Consider the following 26,667-nt stretch of genomic DNA (forward strand, 5'->3'; position numbering starts at 1 on the left):
GCACAAAGAAGATTAAGAAGTGGAAAAGGAGGCAACGTGAGAACTGAGACGCTACTGGAGTCGCATTGTGCGCAAATCACAGCTGTTTAGAACCAGAAGGAAACCTAGAGCTAGCTTAAGGCAAGCGTGACATTTTAGAATATCTATTAAAAATGTCAAACACACCAGTGCTTTCTAGTTTCTTTTTGTGACATATTCCCTACGTAGTTGCTCTAGAGGCATAGAATGTGTTCAGTATAATATCATTCATCTGAAACTTTTGAAACCTACTTTGGCTCAGTAGTTCATATGCTCCACCAAAAAAAGGAAAATAATGGAGTCTTTATTAGAATCTCTTTGATATAAATGTGGGGGAATTGTCATCTTTATAGTATTAAGTCATCCTATTCACATTTATCTTATCATTCTTATGTCTTCTTTCATGTTTATCAGAAACTTATTTTTCTTTGGTAATAATGACAATAGTAATGATGACAGAGAATACTCGTTAGTGATATTAGATGTTAGGTACCCTACTAAGCATGTAATATATTATGTAATCACTTAATATTTATGATTAATAATACTATGTTTAAAGTTCCTGAATATAGTCTGTTGGACTTTCCATCAGTACTTTATATTTTTATTGCTTTGTGAATGAGTATTTCTTGCCGGTGTATAGAAATACCATTTGCCTTTGCATACTTCTCTTTTACAAATCTCTGGAGGAGGCCATGGCAACCCACTCCAGCATTCTTGCCTGAAGAATCCCATGGACAAAGGAGTCCATAGAGTTGCAAAGAGACAAGACTGAAGTGACTTAGCAGGCACACACAGGCACTTCTACAAAGGACAGTTTTTTCTTCTCCAAATGCATGCCTTTTATGATTGTTTCTTTTGAGATAACTATGCTAGCAAGTTTATCTAGAATGACCTGAAATGAAAGTAATGATGGCATTCAACTTGTCTCTGAATTTAAAGGAAGATGGTTAATGTTTCAGCATAGTGTGATAGACCTTAATTTCTTTGATCTGCTCTTTATGAGGTTAATTATATCCCCATCAATATTAAGAAAATAAATTTGAAATAAAACATTTAGTTTTAACAAATGCCTTTTCTGTAGCTTTTTAAAATAATTCACATGATTTTTCTTTTTAATTAGTTCATACAGTGAATTATATTAATAGATTTTCTAATGTTGAACTACCTTATATTTCTTGGATAAACTCAATTGTTATGTATCACCTTTGTTATATATATATATATAAACTTTGGCTTGCATTATAAAATTTATATTTGTGGATGAGATTAGCTGTTGTTTCCCTTTCTCATACTGACCTTGTCTAGTTTTAGTACTGAAATTACAGTAGCCTTATAAAATGAGTTGGAGTTTGAAAATTCTTGACTCTAAGTGAAATTGGTAGGACTACCTTTAAAATACCAGTAAGCTCAGTGTTTTACTTGTGGGTTAGTTTTTATCTGCTAATTCAGTTTCCTTAATCTTTACATAGAATTTTTTAAATTATTTAGTGTTCAGGGTTTTTAAAATTTTGTGAGATGCAGCATATTGCAAAAGAATATATAAAAACATATATGTAGTATTTATAAGTTAATAAGAAAGTATACATTATCTTAACAGACAATCATTATAGTGGCCTATAAGCAATAGTGGGCTTCCCAGGTGGTGCAAGTGTAAAGAACCCACCTGCCAATGCAAGAGACAAGAGACCCCGATTCGATCCCTGGGTGGGGAAGATCCCCTGGAGGAGGGCATGGCAACCTTCTCCAGTATTCTTGCCTGGAGAATCCCATGGACAGAGGACCCTGTCGGGCTACAGTTGATAGGGTCACAAAGAGTCGGATATGATCGAAGTGACTTAGCATGCATACACACACATGAAATAGTATGCTAGCAAAATTTAACAATTAGCTCAAAAATGTGTGCACACACACACGTGTACATGTATATATATATGTTTATTATTATACAAGTTATTACTATAAAGAATGTATAACACATAATTTATAAGCACTAATAAACAATAGTCTTATAAATTCTGTCTAGCTAATTGATTCTCTCAGAATACTTTCACCAATTTTTGACAAACTCTTGTGTCTGTTGTCAACTTATGGTTGCAACTGACAAATGGGTGTCATTCAGAATGATTTTTTATTTATGTCAAGAAGGAAGATGAATGTACAGAAATACATGTCTGAATTTAAAAAACATGACAGGCATATTCAACTTCACTTTTTCATCAGAGATGCAGATGACTTCTTTGTCGCTTAATTGGATAATAGTATTTGAAGAGTGGGGGGAAATTCCCTCAATATTTTGTACTATTTATAATGTAGCAACTCTAGACATGATACACTTTTAAATTCAATCTTTATTTTTATCATTATCTCCACCATTTTAGACAGGAATAAAACAAGAAATCAAGCCCCAGTCTGGAAGGTTTGATGATATCCATGGTGTGAATATTCCCACCATGGCCTGTTTCAAGCTGTCTATATAATTTCTTTAAACATGGAGTTGGGAAATGGCAGAAATAATTAAGCTCATAATATAGATAATAGTAAAATGTATCAAAATAATTATCACATGATGGTTTCTAAGTGCCACCTTTGTTTTGAATACGATTTATTTAATTGTAAGTTTATATAATTTTACTTTTAAGAATGTCGGTTTGACAAATAGCTTGTAAATTTTCTAAAATGTGACAGTTGGTTTTGATGCAGTATGCTACCATGTATAGAGCTTTATATAATCTGCCTTCACCTCCTTCATCTTGCTGATTCAGTTTCCCTTGCCCCCTGATAATCCCCACTGTTTTCCCATAACACATCACTCTCTGGCCTATAAATAATTGACTTATTAGCTTTAATTTTTATTGTCTCTCTTGTTGTCATTGTTGTTCAGTTGCTCAGTCATGTCCGACTCCTTGTGACCCCATGGACTGCAGCACACCAGGCTTCCCTGTCTTTTACACCCAGAATTTGCTCAAACTCATGTCTACTGAGTCAGTGATGCCATCTAGCAATATCATCCTCTGTTGCCCCCTTCTCCTCCTGCCCTCAATTATTACCATTATCAGGGTGTTTTCAGTTCAGTTCAGTTCAGTTCGGTCGCCTGGCTGTCTGACTCTTTGCAACCCCATGGACTGCAGCACACCAGGCTTCCCTGTCCACACCAGCTCCTAGAGCTTACTCAAACCCATGTCCGTTGAGTTGGCGATGCCATCCAACCGTCTCATCCTCTGTCGTCCCCTTCTCCTCCTGCCTTCAATCTTTCCCAGCAGTGGGGTCTTTTCCAATGAGTCAGCTCTTCGCATCAGGTGTCTTTTTCCCAATAAAAATAAGGTTGGTGAGGACAGAGGTGTGTGCTTTAATCACTAATGTATCCCAAGATGTGAGAACAGTAGCTGTCACAAATTTGAAACTCAAGCAATTATATGGTGAAAGAAAAATAGGAGGCAGAGGAGGTGGGGGGGCAAAGCGGGGAAGAAGAAGGAGCAAAAGAAAAAAGATGGGAAGGAGAGAAAACCTACCATCTAGGCCACGGAATAAAGTATTTCCATGGCTGAGTAGCTCTATAAGTCCTTCTCTGATCATTTCTTTCCTTCTCTCCCTCCCATTGTCTAATCACTACCCTGAATTTTGTGATAATTATACCTTTTCTCTATCTTTTTTTAAAGCTGTTACTCCTATTTGTGTAACCTTAAACAATGCATAGCTTAGTTTTGCTTATTTTAAAACCTGGCGAAAGTGGAATCATGTCATTTATATTCATTTATGTATAGTTTTCCACTCAATGCCATGTTTTGTGAGAATTATCCAAGATGACCCAAATAGCTGTTGTCTATTTCAGCAAAGATTTTGGGATCTTGACAGACAAAATGAGACAGAAAAAAATGTATCCAAATACTGTACAGATTTTTTAAACTGTAAGTGTTTAAGTTTTTATTTAATAAATAGTATACAACTATACTGTTTCTTAGTCCTCAAAGTGGGTGCACAAATAATGTAACTCGCATTCTTTTTCTGTGACCAATCATTGTTTCTAGCTTAAGTCCCTTTGTTGCATGATTATAAAAAGCTTGTGTGCATAAACTTATTTAAATGTTTTAATTGAATCAGAGTAAGCTTGGCAAGCACTTCCCTAGTGGCTCAGGTGGTAAAGAATCTACCCACAATGTGGGAGGTCCGGGTTCGATCCCTGGTTAGGAAGTTCCCCTGGAGAAGGGAATGGCAACTCACTCCAGTATTCTTGCCTAGAGAGTTCCATGAATAGAGGAGCCTGGCGGTCTACAGTCCATGGAGTTGCAAAGAGTTGGACACAACTGAGCAGCTAATACAGACACACACACAAGCTTGGTAAATGTAAGATATTGGGGAGAAAAAATTAAGATTTTTTTTACCTCCTTTTCCTTCTTCTTTAGCTGGCATCAAAGTCCCAAGAGACTAATGAAGTGTTATGGGTTTGGGATAAGCACAGTCCTTGTTTGACTTCTGGACACTCTCCCTCTCATCCTTCCAGACCGATATCCTCCCATCTATTTCAAGCTATTAGCTCTTGCTTCTGACCATGAATCCCTCGTTTCTATCACTATGGGCCATCAGCACTTTGCTCTCCACAGTCTGCTCACTCTCATTCTTCTTTACTTTTGATGCTTCTCAGGCCTAGAGGACAGACTGCTCTTCCTCACATATGACTGAAAACTGCTTTTCCAGACTTTTTCTCTCACCTTCTGTATAGCCTACTCTACTCTAGGCCTTGCACCTGAGAGTACCTACCTTGCTTCCACCTCTCAAAATTCCAGATATGGAAACTCTGAGGAGACAAATTTCTCCTTTACTTGTAGATCCCTGATTTTATTTCTAAAATCTTTCATACTTTCCCACTTAGAAATAACCCAAAATGTGACAGGTCTGGCTAAGCCCAGGGTCCTGTCTCGGAGGCTGTAAGTTTCTAGCTTTCTTGTATCTTTCAATTCTCTTCCCTCTCCTATTTTCCTTCAGTTCCATAGGAATGGGAAAAATTGCCACTGGAACAATGAGTCAAACCTTTTCCACCTCCAATCTGAAGGCTACCCTTAACTTTCTTGTTATTTTTGGTAAAAACCTCAGTCCATGTCCATGAAATGAGAAACCTGGATCTTCTGGAGGTATGAGTGGGGAAGTAAAGAACTTGACTAAGTATTTTTCAAGAAACTTTGTCCCATACATGGATATGGCTTTTGAGTCTGAAGGCTAAGAGTATATGCCTTGTTTCTGGGTACTTCAGTAATAATACCTATGTCTGCTTGTCTGAATGAGCAAGGACCTTGATGACCAGTGAGTGGGAACAAAACCAGATAAGTTAATAGTTCACAGCATCTGTGCAACAAGGCAAACAGCTTTTGTAGTTGTTTCAGAAGAGAAATTAAAAATAAAGTGATTGTCAAAGTCACTTCATTTAAAACAATATTACTCAGTTAACATTTATCAAGTGTTTTGCACTACTTTGCAAGAAAAAAAAAACAGTTTCATTTTTCTTTTAATTTGAATGGTTTTAAATGAACTAAATCATGTAATACAAAATGAAATTAATCTTAAGTTCTTTGAGGTTTTTCAGTGTGGTTAATAGTTTTAAAAATTGTTTTGGGGGGAAACTGACATTTTTGATCACAGAAAAATCAGTTTAAAAAAAAAGAGAGAGAGAGAATCATCTCTTTGCTAGTAAGGTCCAGTGCAATCTTAAGACATATTTAGGAAGTTGAATTCAGTTAAATTATCTTTTTCCTGTAAGTACAGGGCCCAAAAAGCCCATTTTAAGAATTGAATGCTATAACATAGTGTAGATAATCAATTTGCTCCATTTCCACTCAGTGTCTAACTTAGGGAACTTTAAGAACAGTGCAAGAAACTGTCATCTCACACACACATGCATACTGACTGATTGCTGCAGATTTTCCCATCCTTTTTAAAAGTTCCACTACTTAAGTGAGGCTGATTCTTCTTTTTGGTTTCAATAGGGTGTGAGAGTTGCCTCTGGAGCAGTCAGGAGTAATCCCATCTGAATGTCACATTTCTCTTCCTCCTTTGCTCCTCTTTGGAGAAACCTGGATCCTTGGCGTTGTTAGGAAACAAGGCCGCGCAACTTCAGGCTCTCTTCAAAACCTCTAGGGCCTTTAGAGAGCTTCCTCAGTGAATCATTAGAGCTGACAGATGATAAACTGCTCAGGAAGAGTAAACTGTTAGCCCAAGTATCACACCCAAACCAGTGACACAGCAGTACTTTCACTCCCAAACACCTATATCACTCTGCCCTCACATCTCATAAAACTTTGTTAGATTTTTTTTATTTTCTTATTGGCTAGCAATCCCTATTTGGAGAAGACAATGGCACCCCACTCCAGTACTCTTGCCTGGAAAACCCCTGGACGGAGGAGCCTGGTAGGCTGCAGTCCATGGGGTCGCTAAGAGTCAGACACGACTGAGCAACTTCACTTTCACTTTTCACTTTCATGCACTGGAGAAGGAAATGGCAACCCACTCCAGTGTTCTTGCCTGGAGAATCCCAGGGACGGCAGAGCCTGGTGGGCTGCTGTCTATGGGGTCGCACAGAGTCAGACACAACTGAAGCGACTTAGCAGCAGCAGCAGCAGCAGCAGCTGCAGCAATCCCTGTTAGTCTCTAATAGTGCATCTCACTCTTACATCTGTTCGCTAGAGAGAATAAAAATAGGTTTTTTTGGAAAAGAACAAAAACATGTCCTTGTTACTTTGCATTGAATTACTTTCAAAGGTTGCTTATAAATATTTGTTCACAAAATATTTCAGTTACTATTTCCATTATCTTTTTATAAAACATAATATATTTTATAACTCCTAAATCCCCAGAACTGTGACTCTCCAGCCTATTTTTGAGAAAATATTGCATACTTCTTATATTTCAGAAGGGACAAGTAAACAAGCAGAGGGAAAAAAAGTCTTTCAGAGATAAAAACTAGAGCTCCACTCTCATTTTCTCTCCAATTTTGGTCCAAAAGTGTAATTGCCAGTCTAAATGAGATCTTGCCAGTAATTTTTAAGTCATATTTTAAATTGTGAGTAGATTAAATTATGTATTCTATTATATATTTATTGTATTGTTCTTATTTTTAATTTAATCTCTTCAGCTAGCCTTCTACATTATTAGTACAATAGAACAAGAGTATGCATTTGGTAGAACGGAACCTTTGGAAGATCAGAATTATAAAGTTCTAAGAGGTGGCATTCACAAAAGTCACTTAACCCTCGAAGAGTTTAAGGAACAGTTCACACAGTGAGTATGTGCTTATATGTACCTCATTCATTCACTCACTCATTTATTGTCAAGACATGACTCAGTTGTTTTCAACCCTGGCAGCATATTAGCATCATCAGGACTACTTTGTTTTTTAAAAGTTCAATTGGCTTATCTCCAGTTTAGAGGTAGTTCAAAAATAGAACACTTCTGTGTTTTTAAATTAATATGGAGGACATGAAGGGGAGAGTAGGAAACTTGATCAGCTCATGGTCAAGGCAAGCCAAGAACTGATTAGGATCTGAGCCAGCTTCACACTAGCAAACTGGACCAGGGAGTGACAGTACGTACCTTGATAATTCTGTCCCGTAAAATATCACCTTGGATCACATGTCTCGATCCTGGAACGTTTGCCTTCTTCTCTGGAAAAGTCAGTGGACTTTCTCTGTACCTTTATCCTGTTCTTTCCTCCTCATGTAATGCACTTCTTGGACCCCCTCTTTCACTTTGCTTATTAAAATCTTACCCATCATCCAAAACTCCATGAAAATGCCTTCTCCAAGAAGCCTGTTACTTACATAAGTATAACCACCTCATTCATGTTTAGAATCAAACCCTATTCCCTCCAGAGACGCCCAGAGGGCTCAAACAAACCTTGTACGCACCAGGACCCAGGGACCCCACAGAGACAGAGACAGAACTGTGTTTGAGGATCTCCTGTGGAGGTATGGGTCAGTTTGCTACAGGGACAGGGGCTCTGGGTGCAGCAGATTTGGTATGGCATAAGCCCTCTTGGAGGAGGTCACTATTAACCCCACAATAGACCTGCCAGAACTTACACAGGACTGGGAAATAGACTCTTGGAGGGCACAAACAGAATCTTGTGTGCACCAGGACCCAGGAGAAAGGAGCAGTGATCCCATGAGAGACTGACCCTGACTTTCCCAGGAGTGTCCAGGAGTCTCTAGTGGAGAGGCGTGGGTCAGTGATGGCCTGCTGCAGGGTTGGGAGCAGTGAGTGTAGCAGTAAGTACATGCAGGGGACCTTTTGAAGGAGGTCGCCATTATCTTCACTAAAGTGAAAGTGAAGTTGCTCAGTCGTGTCCGATTCTGCGACCCCATAGACTGTAGCCCGCCAGGCTCCTTTGTCCATGGAATTCTCCAGGCAAGAATACTGGAGTGGGTTGCCATTTCCTTCTCCAGGGGATCTTCCTGACCCAGGGATCGGACCCAGGGATTGAACCTGGCTCTCCCTCATTGCAGGCAGACGCTTTAACCTCTGAGCCATCAGGGAAGCCGTTATATTCATTACCTCCACCATAGTTTGACCCCAGGTAAATAGCAAGGAAGGAACACAGCTCTACCCATCAACAGAAAATTAGATGAAAGATTTACTGAGCAAGGCCCCGCCCATCTCTCCCATAAGGAAGCTTCCATAAACCTCTTATCCTTTTCCATCAGAGGGCAGACAGATGAAAAACACAATCACAGAAAACTGAGCAATCTGATCACATGGACCACAGCCTTGTCTAACTCAATAAAACTATGAGCTGTGCCCTGTGGAGCCACTGAAGATGGGTGGGTCATGCTGGAGAGGTCTGACAAAATGTGGTCCACTGGAGAAGGGAATGCCAAGCCACTTCAGTATTCTTGCCTTGAGAACCCCTTGAACAGTACGAAAAGGCAAAAATGTACACTGAAAGATGAACGCCCCAGGTAGGTAGGTGCCCAGTATGCTACGGGAGATTAGTAGAGAAATAACTCAAGACAGGATGAAGAGACAGAGCAAAAGCAAAAACAACATGCAGTTGTGGATGTGACTGGTGATAGAAGAAAAGTCTGATGCTATAAAGAGCAATATTGCATAGGAACCTGGAATGTCAGGTCCATGAATCAAGGTAAATTGGAAGCGGTCAAACAGGAGATGGCAAGAGTGAACGTTGACATTCTCGGAATCAGCGAACTAAGATGGACTGGATTGGGTGAATTTAACTCAGATGACCATTATATCTACTACTGTGAGCAAGAATCCCTTAGAAGAAATGGAGTAGCCATCATGGTCAACAAAAGGGTCCAAAATGCAGTCCTGCTGCTCCTGCTGCTAAGTCACTTCAGTCGTGTCCAACTCTGTGCGACCCCGTAGATAGCAGCCCACCAGGCTCCACCGTCCCTGAGATTCTCCAGACAAGGACACTAGAGTGGGTTGCCATTTCCTTCTCCAATTCATGAAAGTGAAAAGTGAAAGTGAAATCACTCAGTCATGTCCAACTCTTCACAACCAGGCTCTTCCATCCATGGGATTTTAAAGGCAAGAGTACTGGAGTGGGGTGCCATTGCCTTCTCTGCCGAAATGCAGTACTTGGATGGAATCTCAAAATGACAGAATGATCTCTGTTTGTTTCCAAGGCAAACAATTCAATATCATGGTAATCCAAGCCTATGTCCCGACCAGTAATGCTGAAGAAGCTGAAGTTGAACAGTTCTATGAAGACTTACAAGACTTTCTAGAGCTAACATCCAAAAAAAGATGTTCTTTTCATTTTAGGGGACTGGAATGCAAAAGTAGGAAGTCAAGAAACACCTGGGGTAACAGGCAAATTTGGCCAAGGTGTACAGAATGAAGCAGGGCAAAGGCTAACAAGGTTTTGCCAAGAGGATGCACTTGTCAGAGCAAACACCCTCTTCCAACAACACAGGAGAAGACTCTACACATGGACATCACCAGATAGTTAATGCTGAAATCAGATTGATTATATTCTTTGCAGCCAAAGATGGAGAAGCTCTATACAGTCAGCAAAAACAAGACTGGGAGCTGACTGTGGCTCAGATCATGAAATCCTTCCTGCCAAATTCAGACTTAAATTGAAGAAACTAAGGAGGACCACTAGACCATTTAGGTATGACCTAAATCAAATTCCTTATGATTATCAGTGGAAGTTAGAAATAGATTCAAGGGAGGGATTAGAACCTCCATTCTATGGATGGAGTTTCATGACATTGTACAGGAGACAGGGATTAAGACCATCCCCATGGAAAAGAAATGCAAAAAAGCAAAATGACTGTCTGAGGAGGCCTTACAAATAGCTATGAAAAGAAGAGAGGTGAAAAGCAAAGGAGAAAAGGAAAGATACACCCATCTGAATGCAGAGTTCTAAAGAATAGAAAGGAGAGATAAGAAAGCCTTCCTCAGCCAGCGATCAGGACAAAGAAATAGAGGAAAACAATAGAATGGGAAAGACTAGAGATCTCTTCAAGAAAACTAGAGATACCAAGGGACCATTTCATGCAAAGATGGGCTCAGTAGAGGACAGAAATGATATGGACCTAACAGAAGCAGAAGATATTAAGAAGAGGTGGCAAGAATACACAGAACAGCTATACAAAAAAGATCTTGACGACCCAGATAATCACGATGGTGTGATTACTCACCTAGAGCCAGACATCCTGGAATGAGAAGTCAAGTGTGCCTTAGGAAGCATCACGATGAACAAAGCTAGTAGAGGTGATGGAATTCCAGTTGAGCTATTTCAAATCCTGAAAGATGATGCTTTGAAAGTGCTGCACTCAATATGCCAGCAAATTTGGAAAACTCAGCAGTGGTCACAGGACTGGAAAAGGTCAGTTTTCATTCAGTCCCTAAGAAAAGCAATGCCAAAGAATTCTCAATCTACCACACAGTTGCATTAATCTCACACGCTAGTAAAGTAATGCTGAAAATTCTCCAAGCCAGGCTTCAGTAGTACGTGAACTGTGAACTTCTGGATGTTCAAGCTGGATTTAGAAAAGACAGAGGAACCAGAGATCAAATCGCCAACATCTTCTGGATTATCAAAAAAGCAAGAGAGTTCAAGAAAAACATCTATTTCTGCGTTACTGACTATGTCAAAGCCTTTGACTGTGTGGATAATCACAAAGTGGAAAATTCTGAAAGAGATGGAAATACCAGACCATGTGACCTGCCTCTTGAGAAGTTTGTATGCAGGTCAGGAAGCAACAGTTAGAACTGGACATGGAACAACAGACTGGTTCCAAATAGGGAAAGGAGTATGTCAAGGCTGTATATTGTCACCCTGCTTATCTAACTTTTATGCCAAGTACATCATGAGAAATGCTGGGCTGGATAAAGCATGAGCTGGAATCAAGATTGCCAGGAGAAATATCAATAACCTCAGATATGCAGATGACACCGCCCTTATGGCAGAAAACAAAGAAGAACTAAAGCACCTCTTGATGAAAGTGAAAGAGGAGAGTGAGAAAGTTGGCTTAAAGCTCAGTATTCAGAAAATGAAGATCATGGCATCCGGTCCCATCACTTCATGGCAAATAAGTGGGGAAACAGTGGCAGACTTTATTTTGAGGGGCTCCAAAAGCACTGCAGATGGTGACTACACCCATGAAATTAAAAGATGCTTACTCCTTGGAAGAAAAGTTATGATCAGTCTAGATAGCATATTAAAAAGCAGAGATATTACTTTGCTACAAAGGTCCATCTAGTCAAGGCTATGGTTTTTCTGCTGGTCATGTATTGATGTGAGAGTTGGACTATAAAGAAAGCTGAGTGCTGAAGAATTGATGCTTTTGAACTGTGATGTTGAAGACTCTTGAGAGTCCCTTGGACTTCAAGTAGATCCAACCAGTCCATCCTAAAGGAAATCAGTCCTGAATATTCATTGGAAGGCCTGATGTTGAAGCTAAACTCCAATACTTTGGCCACCTGATGCGAAGAACTGACTCATTTGAAAAGACCCTGATCTTGGAAAATTTTATAGTAGGAGAAGGGGATGACAGAGGATGAGATGGTTGGATGGCAGCACCGAATCAATGTACATGAGTAAACTCCGGGAGTAAACTCTGGGAGTCCGTGATGGACAGAGAGGCCTGGCATGCTGCAGTCCATGGGGTCACAAAGAATCAGACACGACTGAGCAACTGAACTGAACTGAACTGAAACTTATTTCTACTGCAGTTAGAATATTTATGTTCTGCCTTCCAAGTCCCAGAATGGGAGGAGAAAAATGTATTCAGAAGGAGTATACCAGTATCAGTGCTGGAATAGGAGTGGGAGTGGAGGAGATTCAGAATGTGATGTCAATTACTCATGCCTTAAAATTCTGATATTCCCCTTTGGAGATGTGCACCGTCCTCCACCCAATGAGAACCACTGCGTATTATAAGCTATTACAGTCAGAATGTGTTACACATGTCAAAACTACAGAGCTTGATAAAATATTGCCAATTGCTGATGAGGTCATTCTGAAAATATTTACAAAGGCCTACTAAGTTGAAAACAAATACCTATAGGGTTTTTTTTGAGAGCAGAACTCACGTGATATTCAGTTTTGGATCTTCAGTGGTTACTGCTCAGGGCCATGTAAGAGCTCTGTTAGTGTCGAGTAGAGGTGAGTTGACTCTTTTCTAGTAAAGTCTCATTTTACTGGTGAGTTCATATAAATGAAATGATGTTATCCACTGTGTGGTACCATACTTTTCTTTGTTAGCTTAAATATCTAAATTCCACAGATAAATGGCAAAAGGAAAAAGCAAATGAGGGGCTATTCCCCCTGAACTTCTCCCATTGCTTAATGTCTATACTTTTATTTTCAGACACCCAATACCCAGTCCCTTGCTGTAATTCTACTTTGCAATAAACTGCAATAAATAAGTATAAGAGTTCATAGGAGCTTTGTCGCCTCTGAAAACCCTGGGGTAAGAAGTGTGACAGTAGATATTTGGGGAATGGAGAAGGCGGTGATGGGGAAGTTTGTGCAGGGCTGGATGCTGCACTGTTGAGCAGAGATTATGGAGGCCAGAGGGGTCTAAAGAGCAGGGGCATTATGTAGGGAACAGCTCTTTGAGACAGTTCTCCCTTTCAGGTCCTACTCTCTTCCAGCAAGTGTAATCAAAATTTATGCTCAGCATTTGACTGAGTCCTTTACTCACGACCTTTTCAGCTCCTCCATTGATAAACTCAGTTCCAAGTACATTGGAAGCTTTTTTGTCTTAACATTATGTTTTAAAGCAAAAATTTAAATCATTCGTCACCACTCACCTCTGTTCTCTCTCCAAAACTGCTGATCTTTCATTTCTGTTGACTTAAGAGTTCTCTTCTCTTTCTTCTCTCTGCCTCTAAAATCCCTAGTTGCACAGAGCAATGTAGTTCTGGCCTCTCAGATTTAACCCATTGAACAAAACAAAAGCCTGACAATTGGCCTAAAGTATCTATAGTTCTTCAAGCATGCTCAAAAGTCTCTAGTGTGATCATGGTTTGTTTATTATTTTCAACTTCATTAAATCCTTATAAAACTTTAATTTTATACTATTATCAGGACATTTTTTTAAAACTTCATCCCTAAACCTACGACCTAGCTTTGTAATTAGAAAATCATCGTATGAGTTACTGATAATTTGGATACTTTCTTACTTTAAATATAATTTATCTGAAATGTATTGAATATATAATAGCATTATAATCAAACACATTTACTTAAAATCATTTATTTTAGAAAAACTCATAGATTTTTCTTAAAAGGAAACAAAGTTTCCTAAAATAGCTCTTATATAATTGCTTGAAAAGTTAAACAAAACTGGCAGTATTTCCCACCAGTAGTAAAGGTAACATTTAAAATCGATGAAAGAGCATTAAAATTTTAAAAGATCAAATTTACATTATAATTAGCATGACATTTTAGTAGAGTGTAAGAGGTTCACTAATTAAATCTTACATATTGTTATTTGGATTTGAAATATCTTAAATTGCAATAGTGTATATTATATATAATAAGTGATTTTTGTTATTATATTAGTATTAGTGCTAAACAGAGTACAAATTTATACTCCGCTAAGTACATATTTACTGGCCAGGCCATATACTGAGTCCTTTCACAGTCATTATCCACTTAACAGCCAAACAACTTTATGACTTAGGTATTATCGTATTATCACCATTTACCACTGTGAAAACTGAGGTCTGGAGGAGGTAAGTTAAGCCACACAAGCCATAGATTTGCACATGTGTTATAAAAGAGTCAAGCTTCATTTCTTTTCACAGTTTCATATAATACACTGAGAACAGCATTATGGTAGGAGTAAACCTGGAGAAGGCGATGGCCCCCCACTCCAGTACTCTTGCCTGGCAAATCCCATGGACCGAGGAGCCTGGTGGGCTGCAGTCCATGGGTTCACTAGGAGTTGGACACGACTGAACGACTTCACTTTCACTTTTCACCTTCATGCATTGGAGAAGGAAATGGCAAACCACTCCAGTGTTCTTGCCTGGAGAATCCCAGGGACGGGGGTGTCTGGTGGGCTGCCATCTATGGGGTCGCACAGAGTTGGACATGCCTGAAGCGACTTAGTAGCAGCAACAGTAGCAGGAGTAAACCCAGCAAAAGGAAAAAAATTCTTTGAAAACTTATTTAAGACTAGCATAATTGCTTTATCAAACCTATTTCTGTCCATTCCCAACATACCTGATCCTATGAGCTTTCAAAAAATATGCAAGTTATCACTTAAAGACATTTTTTGTTTTAAAGTGTTGAAAAATATGAAATGTTGCATCATTTATTGATTTGCCCATTGGTCATTTATATAAACATTTATTATAGCAACTCTACAAAGGAAGAATTGTAGTCTGATAAAACCAAGGCTCAGTGAACCTAAATTATTTGTCTAAATTCACACAGTCTTTGGAAAGGCTGGGATTTGTGCCTAGTTTGTCTATATTCAGAGCCAGTGACCTTCTGAGTAGTTTCTAGATCATCTTCGAAAAGTTATTTGTTGGTTTATTTGCATTTTCCAAACTGCTACATGTGAAAGTGAAAGTTGCCCAGTTGTGTCCAACTCTTTGCAACTCCATGGACTAGTCTTTCCCTCCTCCAGCGGATCTTCCCAACCCAGGGATCAAACCCAGGTCTCCTGAATTGCAGATAAATTCTTTACCAACTGAGCTATCAGGGAAGCCCCGAACTACCACATAGCAGAAGACTTACTGGAACTGTCCGTTGATGGAGTAACTATAACAACTGCAGAATTCAGGGGTTTCCCCTGTGGCTCAGCTAATAAAGAATCTGCCTGCAAGGCGGAAGACCTGGATTCGATCCCTGGGTTGGGAAGATCCCCTGGAGAAGAAAAAGGCTACCCACTCCAGTATTCTGGACTGGAGAAGTCCATGGACTGTATAGTCAGTGGGGTCTCAAAGAACAGGACACGACTGAGCGACTTTCACTTAAATGATTGCTCTAGTGTGTGTGAACTCCTCACCTATATTTGCATGGATAATAAAGCTTGGAAAGAATGTAGGAGTCACAGGCTTGTTTCTCCAGTGATTATTGGTTGATTCAGGGATAATGAAGAAATAATTTCCCTGAGGGTGGTAGGAGTACAACAAGCAGAGATCTGGGCTGGCAGGAAGATGAGTGGAAGGAAGATGTGGTCCTTTCTCAACTGGGAAGGGGAGGTGGTCTTTGGAGCTGATGTATCTTGGGGCAATAACTCTCCATCCATCTTATTTTGGAGATTATTTTACAATGTATATAAATATGGAATTATTATGCTACATACCCCAAACTAACATATAAACTAATACATGTGTATGTAAATTATACCTCACTTTAGAAAAATGACAGCACAGCTTATTAGATTCTTAGAGTATCTACTTTAGTTGAAATCAACTCTAATTGAGCCCTGGGAATCTAGACTTTTTAGGCAATAATTCAAATACAGAAGAAAATAAGCTGAATTAGAAAAAAACAAAAGAATCACCTTCAGGATCACCACTGATGAATAAAAAAAATCATGAAAGTTTTTAGGATCAAAGTAAAAATGTTAAAAATGAAGAATACATCAATTATATTTATCTTGATAATTTTACCACAATAATTCTTACAGGCATGACTGGTCATAAATGCTAATTACAGTTTAGCTTTCCACAACATTTTTATATCATTTCTATAGATAGATTGTTAAAATAAGGTCCTTTTTTTTTCAGAAGCAAAAACTAGTTCACAGAAGTGTTATGTTTTCCTGATCAGTAAACATCTTTAAGTAAAACCTCATGCATGGTGGCAGCTCTAATTTGACCAAAACACTTGAAGATTTCAGTCTACTTCCTGGAAATCTGTGGAGAGAAAGGGGATCCATTTCTGCAGATTGCTTAATTAGTGTTGCCAACTACATAAACAACAGCCAAAAATTCCTTGGTTCACCTAGCTCAGCTGCTATGACTATATCAGCATCTTTATGTTCTCAAATATTTGCTTAAGTGGCATTTTGTAGCATTTTTCTTTACTGAGATAATATAGTGTGTTAGTAAATATTCTTTGAGCAGCTAATCACTAATTTTGTCATTTCTACAATAAAGCTTATCCTTATATTTTTGCCTTCCAAGACACCAAAAAGGTAATGTGTTTTTCATAAACTTAATTTATATTTTATATTAATTTTAACCTCTGTTCTGCTGACCAAATGCTTTAATAATTTTCTGCCATTATAAATGATTTATAAAAATTGTAAGGGACATTATCTTTGAAAAAATGTTTATACTTTAGTAGGTGTGAATGACAGGGGTAAAATAGCCTAATTATTTTTTGAGATTTGAGAATAACTATGCAATATAAAAGTGAGTTTAAGTCCTCCTGAAAAGTTTATTTATTTATTTTTAATTACTCTTCTACTCCTTTTTCACTGTGATCCCCTAACAGCTGACTTCATGGTTATGGTACTAGACTAATAGGAACACCCCAATAATTAATTAGCTGAGACTGGCTGGTGTCTAATACTGAAGAATGTATTTTCACAAAGAAGTTATTTATTCTTACTCTCTGGATCCACCTTCATAAAAATAAAAAGTGAGGGTAGCTATCATTTACCCATCAGATGTAATTTCAAAGATAAGGCATATAATCATACTGAGGAAAGAAAAAAAAATAATAGCACGTATTAAATCACATCCAAGATAAAGCTGCATAGAGTAGAGTTCAGATCCAGAACCCTGGAACTAGACCATCTTATTCATCTCTGTTCCAGTCACTTATTTGCTAAGTAATCAATAAGTTATTTAATCTGTTTCCATTTGCTCATTTCTAAAGGGAGGATCGTAAAAATGACTGTTGCGAGGATTAAATGTCAATGCATATCAAGTGTTTAGAATTTAGTGTTTTCTACTGTAATTCTTTTTATTCTCCAGGGCTCGCATTTATGTCTCCAAATTATATGGAGGTCTTGAAAAAGAGGCTTCCTTTAAGGAAGTATACTATGGAAAAGCTTTACCTACTCATAAAACTCTGAAATGAGTTTCTGCTTAACTTACGATAAAATGTGCAGCAGATCAATTCCATTAATCAATAGAGTGAATTACTGTAGAGTGAATTGATCTAGACTCTTCTATCAACTTTGATTCTTAAGTTAATCCATCAAGATAGCCCATAGAGTACATCCTGCAAATCTCTCTCAGATCCATCCAGTTTTCCGCATGAGTGAAGAAGGAATGGAATTGACTTATTCAAGTTACTCAATTTGTAGAGCTGAAATGTTCCACCTTTATCTAAATACTTTCTGTTCAGGATTCTGCCACTTAAGATACTTGCTTTTACTTTTTCTTGGCACAGAATCCTTTAGGAAAATAAAACATTTCTAAAAAAGAGTATTCTAAAAAAAATTAAAAAAAAATAAAAAAGAGTATTCTGCAGACCTAAATGCTCTCATAAAGAAGACATTTTAACTAATCCAGGAAACTTGGCTTGTGGCAATTCACTTTTTCCCCAAAAGAATATTTCACCATTGTAATTATTATCCCTTAAAGTGTGCTTAGAGTTAGAGCTTATATATAGCTCAAACTTTCCAATTCTGAGTTTATTTCCTCTAGGAATGTTGTTCAGACTTTGACTAACATAATGTTACCTTGTTAACTATGGGAATCTAGGAAATTCCCAGAAGCCATGCAAAAAAAAAAAAAAAAGATTTACAGCTGAAGTCTTTGACCTTTCTTCACTCAGTTCAGTCACTCAGTCGTATCCAACTCTTTGTGACCCTATGGACTGCAGCATGCCAGGCTTCCTTGTCCATCACCAACTCCCGGAGCCTACTCAAACTCATGTCCATCAAGTTGGTGAAGCCATCCAACCATCTCATCCTATGTTGTTTCCTTCTCTCCTACCTTCAATCTTTCCCAGAATCAGGGTCTTTTCTAGGGAGTCAGTTCTTCACATCAGGTGGCCAAAGTATTGAAGCTTCAGCTTCAGCATCAATCCTTCCAATAAATATGCAGGACTGATTTCTTTAAGATTGACTGGTTTAATCTTGCAGTCCAAGGGGCACAAGAGTTTTCTCCAACACCACAGTTCAAAAGCATTAATTCTTCAGTGCTCAGCTTTCTTTATGGTCCAATTCTCACATCCATACATGACTACTGGAAAAACAATAGCTTTGACTACATGGACCTTTGTTGGCAAAGTACTGTCTCTGCTTTTTAATATTCTGTCTAGGTTTGTCACAGCTTTTCTTCCAAGGAGCAAGCGTCTTTTAATTTCATGGCTGCAGTCACCTTCTGCAGTATTTTGTATCCCAAGAAAATAGGCTATCACTGTTTCCATTATTTCCCCATCTATTTGCCACTAGTGATGGGAGTGGATGCCTTGAACTTCATTTTTTTGAATGTCAAGTTTTAAGCCAGCTTTTTCACTCTCCTCTTTCACTTTCATTAAGAGGCTCTTCACTTTCTGCCATAAGGGTGGTATCATCTGCATATCTGAGTTTGTTGATATTTCTCCCAGCAATCTTGATTACAGCTTGTGCTTCATCCAGCCTGGCATTTCCCATGACTTTTCTTCAGTTCAGTTCAGTCGCTCAGTCATGTCCGACTCTTTGCGACCCCATGAATTGCAGCACGCCAGGCCTTCCTGTCCATCACCAACTCCCAGAGTTCACCCAAACTCATGTCCTCGAGTTGGTGATGCTATCCAGCCATCTCATCCTCCATCATCCCTTTCTCCTCCTGCCCTCAATCTTTCCCAGCATCAGGGTCTTTTCCAATGAGTCAACTCTTCACATAAGGTGGCCAAAGTATTGGAATTTCAGCTTCGGCATCAGTCCTTCCAATGAACACCCAGGACTGATCTCCTTTAGGATGGACTGGTTGGATCTCCTTGCAGTCCAAGGGATTCTCAAGAGTCTTCTCCAACACCACAGTTCAAAAGCATCAATTCTTCGGTGCTCAGCTTTCTTCACAGTCCAACTCTCACATCCATATATGACCACTGGAAAAACCATAGCCTTGACTAGATGGACCTTTGTTGGCAAAGTAATGTCTCTGCTTTTGAATATGCTACCTAAGTTGGTCATAACTTTCCTTCCAATGAGTAAGCATCTTTCAATTTCATGGCTGCAATCACCATCTGCAGTCATTTTGGAGCCCCACCCAAATAAAGTCTAACACTGTTTCCACTGTTTCCCCATCTATTTGCCATGAAGTGATGGGACCAGATTCCATGATCTTCATTTTCTGAATGTTGAGCTTTAAGCCAACTTTTTCACTCTCCTCTTTCACTTTCATCACAAGGCTCTTTAGTTCCTCTTCACTTTCTGCCATAAGGGTGATATCATCTGCATATCTGAGTTTGTTAATATTTCTCCCAGCAACCTTGATTCCAGCTTGTACTTCTTCCAGCCCAGCGTTTCTCATGATGTACTCTGCATAGAAGTTAAATAAGCAGAGTGACAATATACAGCCTTAACATACTCCTTTTCCTATTTGGAACCAGTCTGTTGTTCCATGTCCAGTTCTAACTGTTGTTTCCTGACCTGCATATAGGTTTCTCAAGAGACAGATATATTTAATTTCTCTGAAGAAATTATGGAAAGTGTAGGGGAAAAGAAAAATGATCCAATAAATCTCTTCATGTGAGGTTTAATACATAAGCCTTCTAGGGAAAATGGTGAAAATCTTTAAGAATCTGATGCTCAAACTTTATTTCCATATCATCTTCAAAACCCAACCTAGGCTCATTTTGTAGCAAGATAACTTATCGTGAGTGACCTTTGAAGAGTTGGACTACTTGTGATTTGTATCAGGAAACTTTTGTGAAAGTTGAAGAGAGAAATTCAGCACAAGAACCCACACAATAAAAATATCTCATTACTCTGGACATGGAATTCTTTCAGAAGTGTTCTGTGTCCCCATATCACCCTTCTATCTGGGCTAAGCATGTATACAGTTGCTGGTTACAGAAAACCCACAGTCATCCATAAGAAATAGAAATCTCATCAAATAAAAGAATTTCAACAAAAATAAGGTAATGGTTTTGGTGTTTTCTTCAATGTAGAGGTAAGAGAGTATCTATAAACTCCAAGTGATAGTGAAGGACAGGGAAGCCTGGTGTGTTGTAGTCCATGGGATGGCAGAGTCGGACACGACTTGGTGACTGAACAACAGCAACAATTCAAAATAAGTTCACCTCCATCTTGAAACCTCCCTAGTGGCTCAGACAGTAAAGACTCTGCCTGCAAAGCAGAAGACCTGGGTTCAATTTGGGTTTGGAAACATTTCCAAGGGACTGGAAATAAAGAACAATTTTTCCTTAAAAAAAAATAAACCTGAACATTTCCTTGGACTTCCCTGGTAGCTCAGATAGTAAAGAATCTGCCAGCAATGCAGAAGACCTGGGTTCAATACTTGGGTCCAGAAGATCTCCTGGAGAAGGGAATGGCAACCCATTCCAATATCCTAGATTGGGAAATTCCATGGACAGAAGAAACTAGTGGGCTACAGCCAATGGGATCGTAAGGAGTTGGACACGTCTAAGCAGCTAACACGTCAAGGCTGTATATTGTCATCCTGCTTATTTAACTTATATGCAAAGTACATCATGAGAAATGCTGGACTGGAAGAAACACAAGCTGGAATCAAGATTGCCGGGAGAAATATCAATAACCTCAGATATGCAGATGATATCACCCTTATGACAGAAAGTGAAGAGGAACTAAAAAGCTTCTTGATGAAAGTGAAAGAGAGTGAAAAGTTGGCTTAAAGCTCAACATTCAGAAAACGAAGATCATGGCATCCGGTCCCATCACTTCATGGGAAGTAGATGGGGAAACAGTGGAAACACTTTATTTTGGGGGGCTCCAAAATCACTGCAGATGGTGATTGCAGCCACGAAATTAAAAGACGCTTACTCCTTGGAAGGAAAGTTATGACCAACCTAGACAGTATATTCAAAAGCAGAGATATCATTTTGCCAACAAAGGTCCATCTAGTCAAGGCTATGGTTTTTCCTGTGGTCATGTTTGTATGTGAGCATTGGACTGCGAAGAAGGCTGAATGCCGAAGAATTGATGCGTTTGAACTGTGGTGTTGGAGAAGACTCTTGAGAGTCCCTTGGACTGCAAGGAGATCCAACCAGTCCATTCTGAAAGAGATCAGCCCTGGAATTTCTTTGGAAGGAATGATGCTAAAGCTGAAGCTCCAGTACTTTGGCCACCTCATGAGAAGAGTTGACTCATTGGAAAAGACTCTGATCCTGGGAGGGATTGGGGGCAGGAGGAGAAGGGGATGACAGAGGATGGGATGGCTGGATGGCATCACTAACTCAATGGACGTGAGTCTGAGTGAACTCCGGGAGTTGGTGATGGACAGGGAGGCCTGATGTGCTGCGATTCATGGGGTTGCAAAGAGTCGGACACGATTGAGCGACTGAACTGAACTGAACTGAACTGAGCTGAAGCTGCTAACACATACATCCATCATGAAAGTAATTCTGTTATATTAGCCATTGTGGTTTAGAGATCACACTGCTCCCACAATCCTGGCTAAATGTCACAGATCAATAAAGTGCTCTGTGACTGATCGCTTAAAGTGCTTTTATTTTAAAGCATGGATCTACAAATTCTAAATGTACTGCATGCAATAGGACCAAATTGCGTACATGACCAGGAGAAGCGATTTATTCCACTACTAATTTCAACTAACTCTAATTAGACAAGATACTCTATATACTTTTCTTCAAAATAGTCTAAGTTAGGAGGAACATGTACATAGGAGAGAAGAAGTAGCATGGAAGGCATTTTGTGAAAACATTAGTCTTCCTCATTCCAGATGAGATAGCTGGACTTCTGAGACTAGTTTCTACTTTGGCTGACTCTTAGACCTTAATCAATGTCGTTATGAACTAAGCCCTCTAAGATTTGGTGACTAAAGCTAAACAAACAAACAAACAAAAAAAACCCAGCAATTGTTTGGGGGTATGTTTGTCAAAAAACATGAATAAAATATCATCAGGTATATCTAAAGCCTCCTTGAATTTTGGATTATGCACACCCCCAATATTTTCTCAGTCTTTTTTTCTGTAGTAAGTACCTACTTGCTGAAAATTATGCATTCAGCTTGATGAATATTGTAAGCGGTTTTTGTCTCCAAGGGGAAAATGGCAAACAAAATCAATTCATAAACTCTTTCTTCTCTCGTCTTCTATAGATGGAAAATCATACCGAAAAAGTGCTCTTTTCACTGAAGAATATGATCATAAACACTAAAAAATTAATAATTTGTGATGTTTGCAGTCTTTGAAACAATTCCTTGTTCTTGCTATGTATGAATATGCATGGAAAATACTATATGCAGGTTGCGATCCCTAAGGTCTGCCGTTGATGGTGTTGCAGGATGGAAGTCAGAAATCGTTGAGACAGAAATGATGGTGGAGTTTTCATATTTACATCTTTTGACTTTTTCAGTGTACTTACCTCAGTCATATATTTATGCTAGATTTTAAATAGAATAACTTCTCATTACTCCCAGAGAAAGGAAATCTCTATTATTTCTTCTCCATGGTATGAGAATATGGCAAGAGAATATTTGGGTCCTTCTTGCATCCTTCACTTTGAAATACCCCTGAGTATAGGCCCTGTGTGGGTCTTGGGATTTGAGTATTAGCCTGTCTGTCCTGCAGGTGTTACTATAGGAAATAATAGTAAAAGGAAAGTTTTGTAGGGAGTGCTGCTCACTTTTCTTACTATCAAACTACTCATTCTTCTCTGAAGAACTGAATCTTGAATCTCAGTAGTTTGTCAGAACAGGAAGATTAAAAATGGCATGTTTTTTCAACTTCAGTCTTTGCATTGTATTTCTCCAGGCAACACAAAATGCTATTGCTCTTTTAGATACAACAGAAATCTACCCCTTTGCAGAGAGTTTCTACTGTGTGACCGAACTATTTGATTTAATATGTGACTCTGAGGTTGAAGGCTTAGTTTGGCTCCTTAGATGGTACGTGACTTTGGGCAATAAAAAATTTAGGGAGGATTAAAGGGTAAACTACAAGGAGCATTGGGCACAGTGCCTGGTACATGATAACTATTCTTTGAATATTAACTACTGTTTTTGCTGTTGCTGGTAATACTATTATTAACAGCAATAAACTTTGCAATTGTTTCTTATTAACCTATATTCTAACAGATCACTTATGATTTCATAAATCAATATGTAACAGCATATTCATGTTAAAAATCCATGTAGACAGACTTTAATAAGGATTTGAAATTTAAAGTTGTTTATGTGTTAATATTGCATACTTTTTAAAGGTTTAGTATAAAGACCTAGTGGAGAAGGAAATGGCAGCCCACTCCTGTATTCTTGCCTGGAGAATTCCATGGACCGAAGAACCTGGCAGGCTGCAGTCCATGGGATTGCAAAGAGTCAGACAGGACCGAGCAACTAATGCACACACTCACATAAAGACTTAGAGTTCAAAATCTGATCATATCTCATGTTCATGTTTGGACCCTTTTAAAATACAAGAGCTCAGAACCTTATGGAATATTGTAGGCCAGAGATTGTGGATAATTGGGAAGATTATATAATGTGCTTGCTGCACTGGTTTTTCTAACATTATTAAAATTGAATAATTTAAGAAATAAATTTCTGATTGTAGTAGCATCATGTTATAAAATCTCACATTGAAAATAAAAGCTTAAACCAATTTTTGTTTAACTTTCAAATTGAGTAGAATTGATGACAAAGCAGTAAAATGAAGAATTGATCTTTTAATAGTTCCCTAGAGCCAGGAAACATGGATAATACTCTATTCTGCATATATAGGGGAGTGAGAATTAATGACTTATGCTTAGAACAATAACCCTCAGGGTTTTTAGCAGGGTTATCTATTATTAAAACAAGTTCAGTTATGTTCAGTATTCTCCGTTTAGGCACAAAAGTAGATTTGCATTAAACATTTTTGCTGAAAGCAGCTGAGATCTTTTTCTTAATCCAGGTTCAAATAGAAAACCCAATTAACTAGGATACTAAAAGCAAAGCCAAAATGTTTTAGTCAATTTACAATTTTTCCCAGCTTTTAACTTTTGAAACTAGTTTAGATGAATACCCCAAATTAGTATTCTTTATGTATTTTTTTCTCTCTTCATCTGTAAAAAATAAAGAAAATGTGAATTTTGGCACACTTCTAAGACCCGGTTTTCAACCTATATTTTCCCTGATTGAGAAAGTAGAGAAGGCCCATATTGCCTTTCACATTAAATTGGTTCTAAGAGCCAAATCTTAAAATACCCACAACTGGTTCCCATCACTCTTTACAGCAAAGTATGATTTGAGCGATTTTCGTTTCACTACCCTAAATCTTTCCCCTTCTTTCCTACCTTTGAAGATAATAAATGCCCTTACATTTTCACCATCTCTCTGCCACAAGAGCCTATTTTCTAAAAACAGAATTCCATGTGCATGCGTGCTTAGTACAGTCATGTCTGACTCTTTGAGACTCAATGGTTTGTATCCCACCAGGCTCCTCTGTCCGTGGGATTCTCCAGGCAGGACTACTAGGGTGGGTTGCCATGCCCTCCTCCAGGGGATCTCCCCAACCCAGGGATCAGATCCAGTGATCAAACCCACATCTCTGGCATTGCAGGCAGATTATTTACCACTGAACCACTAGGGACACAACTACCATATGACCCAGCAATCCCACCACTGGGCATATACCCTGCTGCTGCTGCTGCTAAGTCGCTTCAGTCGTGTCCGACTCTGTGCAACCCCATAGACTGCAGCCCACCAGGCTCCGCTGTCCCTGGGATTCTCCAGGCAAGAACACTGGAGTGGGTTGCCAAAACTATAATTCAAAAAGACACACACATCCCAATGTTCATTGCAGCACTATTTATAATAACTAGGACATAGAAGCAATTTAGATGTCCATCTACAGATGAATGGATAAAGATGTGGTGCCTATATAACATGGAATATTAGCCATAAAAAGGAATTAAATCGGGTCATTTATAGTGAGGTGGATAAACCTAGAGTCTGTAATAGAGAGTGGAAATATGTCAGAAAAAGAAAAACAAAATATCATATATTAATGTGATAATTGGATGGCATCACTGATGCAATGGACATGAGTTTGAACAAGCTCTGGGAGATAGTGAAGGACAGGGAAGCCTGGCATGCTGCAGTCCACGGAATTGCAAAGAGTTGGACATGACTTAGTGACTGAATAACAAAAACACGTATATATGGAATCTAGAAAAATGGTACTGATGAACCTTTTTGCAGGGCAGTAATAGAGACCCAGACACAGAACTGACTTGTGGACACAGGGAGGGAAGAGAGTGGAACAAATTGAGAGAGTTGAGCTGACATTTATATTAATACAGTACTATGTGTCAAGGGCTTCCCAGATGCTGCTGGTAAAGAATCCTCCTGCCAGTGCAGGAGGTGCCAGACACACAGGTTCAGAAGATCCCTTGGAGTAGGAAGTGGCAACCCACGTCAGATCCCTTGGAGTAGGAAGTGGCAACCCACGTCAGGATTCTTGCCTGGAAGATCCCATGGACAGAGAAGCCTGACGGGCTACAGTCCATGGGGTTTCAGAGTCGGACACAATTGAACCACTAACACCATGTGTGAAATAAGTATCTAGTGGGAAGTTGCTGTGTAATACAGAGAGCTCAGCTTGGTAATCTGTGATGACCTAGATGGGTGGGATGGTGGGGGTGGCTCAAGAGGAAAGTCTACGGAAGATGACGATGGACAGGGAAGCCTGGTGCGCTCAGTGGGTGGAGTCACAAAGAGCTGGACACGACTTAGCTACTGAACAACAGCAGGTGATTCACATTGTTGTACAGCAGAAACTAACGCAACATAGAAGAGCAATTATACTCTACTAAATAAATTTTTAAAAAAGATCTGTGATTCAATCAGACAAATCCCATCTGGAAATAAGTATTTCAATAGATATTAAAGCATTCTCCTAAAAGAATGGTGCCAAAGGGGAAATTATTACTTTAGTTATATTTTATAGGAACACTAAGTCAAGTTTTCTCAACTGGGCTTCGCTTCTTCCTTGGCACGTCTTTCTTTCCAGTCTCCGGCCTTTTTTCATGTTTGGCTTGTACATCTCACCTCCCTACTCCCCTTGTTGGAGAA

At 38.9% G+C, this 26,667-nt stretch overlaps 1 protein-coding gene across 6 annotated transcripts in view; it reads left to right on the forward strand.

Moving 5' to 3' along the window:
• The window catches only part of PDE1A (phosphodiesterase 1A), a 401,628-nt gene that overhangs the window by 364,272 nt on the left and 10,689 nt on the right, over positions 1-26,667 (forward strand). The window contains exon 14 of one of the 6 annotated variants that reach the window (XM_060409674.1): positions 1-25,588. The exons of the other annotated variants lie outside the window; for them this stretch is intronic. Within the exon in view, the coding sequence (XP_060265657.1) occupies positions 1-47 (47 nt within the window). The 3' untranslated portion in view covers positions 48-25,588. Of the gene's footprint in view, positions 25,589-26,667 lie in introns of those variants that run through there. 6 annotated transcript variants of the gene reach the window in all.

This window comes from Ovis aries, chromosome 2, assembly GCF_016772045.2.
Source record: "Ovis aries strain OAR_USU_Benz2616 breed Rambouillet chromosome 2, ARS-UI_Ramb_v3.0, whole genome shotgun sequence".
NCBI lineage: Eukaryota > Metazoa > Chordata > Mammalia > Artiodactyla > Bovidae > Ovis > Ovis aries.